The following is a 6,366-nucleotide window of genomic DNA, read 5'->3' on the forward strand; positions in this document are numbered from 1 at the left end:
TGGATTTTCAAGACGTCACAGGACAGTTTGTAGCTACATTCTAGATGTACAGAAATCCGGTCAGTGGAGTGAATGCCACTCTGGGTGCTGTGCAGCACTAGACTTGCAAACATTGGGATGTGAACTGGTCATGGGGATTCACGTGAGCGGATTGTGAGCAGCACGTGAGCGGATTGTGAACAGCACGTGAGCGGATTGTGAGCAGCACGTGAGCGGATTGTGAGCAGCACAGTAAAGAAAAGTATTAAAAGTATAAATATCGTGCCCATTCCCGAAGTGAATTCATGACGGCCGCTAACACCCAGTACACCCTGTACATTTTGGATAAATCGTGTGATGCTCGCCGCGTCTAGACGGACACGTGTTTTATCAACCTAATAATTGGGTACTTTTCAGGCCCGCCAGCACCGGTCCGGTTGGTCAGGGTAATACCGGACCAACTTTGTGGCAACCTATGCATGTGTAAAGCTGAGGAGGGCATACGCTCCCGACATATTATACAGTATACACAAAGTATAAAAGACAATGGTACGACCGGACCAATTGAAAACTGCTTCCGGAGGCCCTGCTTTTATAAGGCCGAACCAGCTTGCTGTCTACAGCATTGGGTCAACCTACATTGTAATGAAATACGTGTGCATGTAATTAAACAGAGTTCTGGAACACATTTTGTTACATATTCAGAGGGTAAGCCTTTGAAAGTTGGGCAAATGAGTGTATGCACAATTACAATGTACATGTACATGTACATGTATGTGGTTGGCCACAGAGCGCAAAGATGATGGTGGTGAATTTAAACGCGGGAACGTTCTGGGAGACGCGAGTTTTAAAATGGCATTCCGTCTTCATCAAAACTCAGCAAACATCAATAATGTGGATCACGGAAATCCTTACCTGCTCCTACTGTATTCCGATGGGAAACTACCTTTTAAGTATCTGTTATTGCACGATTATGAGGGCAATAATAGAATTTTTATCATGACATAGCATACCTACGCAGTTTTTAGCTTTGTTTATAGGAAGAAATGAATACTATTGTAATAGTACATAGTATGTTCATATGCCGTTTACATTGGACATTACTTCTCTGTAAACAGAACTTTTCAGTTGTCATTTGTAGTATGTTCCCCAAGTAAGTTCTTTGACTGAGAATCTGACAGTTTGGGTTCAAATCCCAACCTTTTTGCTTCAGATTTTTCTTCAATCAGTTCTGTTTTTTTTCTAAGTTGAGGAAAAAGTTTAAAGTCCTCGCCGAGGGCTAAGTGGTCAATAACAAGTGGTCAATATAAGTGGTCAATATTATGCTGATATTTGACCGCTTAGAGATCACAAGTTTCTGTGGGGGTCAATAATAAGAGAGTTTAATATAAGGTTACTTAGGCTGCGTTTACACGACAACGCTGGGGGCGAAAACGCAACGAAATCCTTTCGGATCCATGGTTCATTTACACGGTACGCGGAGCAAAACGTAAAAGTTGTACACCAAAACGGAAGAAAACCAAAACGCTGGCCAAAGTGGAAGAATTTGAAAACGGAAATGTTGTGCCGGATAAATTTGGGTGTGTAAACAGTCGAAACGGTGTGCTGGCCTTGTTTTCCGTCACGTTTGTTTCGTTTTCGGCCGTTTACACGGATTCGACAATCCAAAAAAATGTTTTTACAATTTTCGTCATGTGACGTGTGTTGTCGTGTGCCTGTTTTCAAACATTACTTGAGTGTGATTGGTGCTTCCACGGCAACACTTGGCACATGACAAACTTTGGCGGATTCTTTGCTCTCGTGTAGACGCTTGAAAACGATACAAACGGAGACCACTTCGGATCGGCTTTGATCGTGTAAACGTACGAAAACGAAAGAAGAAATGCGGGACTGAAAACGGAAAACTGGCCGTGCGTTGTCGTGTAAACGCAGCCTTAAATCCTTGAAGGATGGGTGGTGACATTCATGCGGATGCGGGACACTCAGCCTCTAGCCGAGTCTCACCCAAGCCGATTATGTTTTAATGCAGAGTAAAGACGAACACTGTCTACATCACACGCACACCAAAAACTGACTGGGAGCACGCAAGTCACAAAAACAGAGACCAGATTGGATTGCAGGCATTGGAATGATAACATCGTGGGTGAATGCAAACGACACCGCGAAGAAACCATGGGATGGCAATACAAACATGGATGGGGGGGGGGAGGGCATGAAGCAATCGTGATGCGAACCACATTTTAATGCAATGAAATGCAACCTCAGAAATTTCAATACCTTGATTCTAATTCAGGAGGAACTGGAATGGGGTAAAGGCTAGCACTGAAAGACCGATAATGACATGATTGTTCACCAATGGCTGTTGGATTGAAGTACATGCAATGCACCGCTAGCAGCCATAACCACCCTAGCAGTCAACAATGCTTGATTCACATAAGCTGTGAAACAAAGTTGCAGATAGCAATATAAGAAATAGAACTGAGAGAAAGAAAAACAAGAGAGAATGAGAGAGGGGGGGGGGGGGGAAGTAGAGGATCGAGAAACTCACGTGGCCAACAATTGCGTGCATCACAAACCTTGGCAAACTGACAGCAGAATTATCGAATCCTGAACTGACAGACAGACAGGCGTTCTTGTGAGCATGGAGTATCGTTAAACATGCCAGTACCACCATCCATCTCCACACAGTCTTCACCGCCCGGACCAACGTTGTTTGGCTCGCCCTTCAGAAAGTTGTTGATCACAGCGGGCCGCCCAGAGACATCTACGAACCTTCCCTCGGTTTTGACATCATTGTAAAACAACCAGACACCAGGAACGCCTGTGAATGGGCGGATGAGATTTTACAGGACAATGAATTCTTGCATGTTGCTTGGACTGGCCAAATCTCCACCATTCCGTCGGCAGTTTCGGCGCGCTTCTCCACGGGTCATGGGGCGATTCTCGTAGCGGTAGATCAAAAGTCCAGTTCTGGAGTTTCTGCAACACTGGGCAGTCATTGAAGCTGTTCTTGCCTCCCGCTTGCCCATAGCACTAGAGGTGCTGTTGGCCTTCTTTGCACCTGCTGAATGCGCTTCCGCACCCACTTGACGTGCCTGATCAATCTCTTCTTCATCCAGGTTGTCCAAGTACTCCTCAGCATGGCTCTTGCTCGCATACGATGCAGTCTCCTCAGCCAGTTTATGTGCCTTGTCAATCTCCTCTTCGTCCAGGGAGTCAAAGAGAACCTCAGCATAGCTTCCGCTATCCTCTGAGGAAATTGTGCCAGCCAATGTCATTGAGAGCAGGCACAGACCAAACGCCAGAAGAATGGTAAGACGCATCATATTCACTTCCCTGGAAAGTAGAGAATATTAATTTTTCTGAAGGTTAATTTTGTCAATATCGACTAATTATATGACCGATGTGGATCAACTGTTGGTTTGGTTTCTGTTGTTTCAGCTGCCCATTTTATACTGTATGCTTGCTACTCTCTTTAACGAGGAGGTGCTGACTGCTTCAGGATCCTCTTAGTATTTTTGGCTTAGACACCCTACGTCTCCATTAGTACGAAAAGGCGACGCCAGTATATCCTTAATGCTATGGTGACAGGTCTTAGAATGCCCTGGGAACGGCCAACTCTCCACAGATCCGAAAGAATGCTGTGCAGTGGGCGCAGTATGGTTCAATTAGAGCTGGTTGCAAATGGTCTTCAACCGCATGCTGCCATGTTCGCATTACCAACTGGGAAACTACTCATCTTAAATTGCAGTTACAGTCTCCCAGAAAGCCTACACAATAATTATTGGATTGACAAGCGGCTCGGATTCCAGCTTCGGCTTATCTTCTTGTGCACATGCGCGTTTGCGTTAGCGGGGTGCCTGCTGGTGCGTTACATTTACATGTACATGTGCGTATACCTGTCCATTTACTTGCTTGTACATGTATGTTTTTCTGGGTGTGCAGGGCGGACTCCATCCCGTGCGGCAATCGATACCTTGACCTTTAGAATATTACTTTCAAGTAACATCTACCTGCATGTAATTACGCCACTTAGGTTGGTGCCTAAATCAAATTTCCTCCGATCCCCAAATTTTCTGGATACGCGGACCACACCTTACATGCCTGGCATGCAACTGGATTTTCTGTATGAACACTCACTGGTTCCAAGTGGCTTGTACAAACACCGTGTTCGCACTATGCATAATGTGAACAATGCGTACTGCTGGGTAACACACTCGACCTGTGGCAGTCAACATCAAATTTGGTTTTGCCCGTACAAGAGACTGGTAGTACTAACACTCTTGTGCTGAGTGGTGAAGGCTACACAAGCACGCTAGTTGAGATCAGGGCCACGACACGCACTGCACCATTGAGAGGCACACTGTACTATGCATGCTAACCTGGGGAACCCGGAGATAAACAATAATGGAAGCGCACGCGTGTTAGAGCGTTTACCAGAATGTGAGATTTTCCATTTATTTTGTCATGTTAACGTTATTTGATGGCAGACCTCTTAGTGAAAGACGTCACTCATATCAAGGATCGAAGTGTAACGAGCACTGCTCAGCTAGCAGATCACTACACCATAGGCATAGGGGTCATTCAAAACTATTCACATTTTAGTAAAGGTAAAAAAACCATATGCTAGCAGTTATGACAGAACAGTCCGCCCAGGTAACGAGATAATTTTACAGAGAGATAGTGCGACAAAGAGGCAAGTCTCTTCTTTTAAAACGCGAACATTATTTGCTCAGCATCCGAGTTTCAAAACTATTCATGATGCTATTGGGGATGAGCGGAGTCAAGATATCCATGCCCATTGACTTTGTCCGGGGGGCCGGCATGTCGTAAATCCCAGGTCCTCCACGGGCAACGTGTGCGTGTATATGTGTGTGTGTGTATGAATGTATGTATGTTTGTGTGTGTGTGAGAGAGAGAGAGAGAGTGCATGGGCGCTTGCGTGTGCATGTGCGTGTGTGTGTGTGCATGGAGGAGAAGGGCGTGACCAGCTTTGAAAACTATTAAGGCATTCCCCAACTTTGCCTCAAACAGGTAATAGGTGATGCTTTACACCTACGTATATAGTATTGAGTGATTGCCTGATTGGGATAACCTCATTGGCGGCAGGATAAACAAAATCAGACGTCGATATTACGAACACTGTGTGGCCATACGAAAGTATCTTGGCTCCAATACCTTCCACCAACCCAGCTTTGCAATGTGGCAACAACTGAGACAGGGTGAGGAAAGGACCCCTCTTGGTGAAATATCCCTACGTCATGAGCTCTTGACTAGGCGAGACATTCGGTAACTAGAAACCAGCAGTGATTGCAATCCAAGAATGCTTGGTCCTTTCCTGGGTATTTTAAATGAAAAACAGTTGCCATTGTGTCTTCACCGCAGCGGCGCCCCGACTCTGATAGAAGTCTCACTGCATCAGCAGTGAAGTATAATCGACAGATACTAAAGTGGTGAAAGTCATTTTGTATTCCACAGACTTTTCCTTTTCCCATGCCCTCAACAAGTTCATGCTAAAGACTGTGTGCATTATGTACGTGTTTTCGTATGGCTTGTCCCTACTCTAACCACCGGCTCCCCCAGCGTCAACTGTCCATTTTAGCGATATAACAGGAACAAAGAGCTATAGTATAGTAACTAGTCAGCACCTGCCCGCCTCAAAGATCTCACGAAAGCGAGTATAAAAGGACCATGATGAGCTGACGACATTACCGCGGATAAGAGTAAGCGCTATGCTGAAGAGTACTTGGCTTCTATGGACGAAGAAGAGATTGATCAGGCACGCCAACTGGCGGAGGAGCGACGTGCAGCAGGTGATTACACAACTGCAAAGAAGGTCAATAGCACCTCCAGTGCTGTGGGCAAGCGTGAGGCAAGAACAGCTTCAATGACGGTTCAGTGTTGCAGAAACCCATCAACTGGACTTTTGATCTACCGCTACGAGAGTCGCCCCATGACCCGTGGAGAAGCGCGCCGCAACTGCCGACGGAATGGTGGAGACCTGGCCAGTCCGAGAAACATGCAAGAATTCATTGTCCTGGAGAATCTCATCCGCCCATTCACAGGCGTTCCTGGTGTCTGGTTGTTTTACAATGATGTCAAAACCGAGGGAAGGTTCGTAGATGTCTCTGGGCGGCCCGCTGTGATCAACAACTTTCTGAAGGGCGAGCCAAACAACGTGGGTCCGGGCGGTGAAGACTGTGTGGAGATGAATGGTGCTACTGGCATGTTTAACGATACTCCATGCTCACAAGAACGCCTGTCTGTATGTCAGTTCAGGATTCGATAAATCTGCTGTCGGGTCAGTTTGCTAAGGTTTGTGATGTACATGTATGTGAATGTTACACGCGTTAGTTTCTCGATTCGTGCACCTACTCTTCATGTTCT

General features: G+C 45.9%; 1 protein-coding gene across 1 annotated transcript; it reads left to right on the plus strand.

Annotated features, from left to right (window-relative positions):
- Positions 1 to 5,734: 5,734 nt before the first annotated feature.
- On the plus strand, positions 5,735 to 6,268 carry LOC135826594 (pulmonary surfactant-associated protein D-like). Its single transcript, XM_065339199.1, has one exon. It carries the CDS (start codon positions 5,735 to 5,737, stop codon positions 6,266 to 6,268), a length of 534 nt encoding a protein of 177 aa, XP_065195271.1.
- The last annotated feature ends 98 nt before the right edge of the window (positions 6,269 to 6,366 follow it).

The sequence above is a fragment of the Sycon ciliatum genome, chromosome 10 (assembly GCF_964019385.1).
Source record: "Sycon ciliatum chromosome 10, ocSycCili1.1, whole genome shotgun sequence".
Classification (NCBI taxonomy): Eukaryota; Metazoa; Porifera; class Calcarea; order Leucosolenida; family Sycettidae; genus Sycon; species Sycon ciliatum.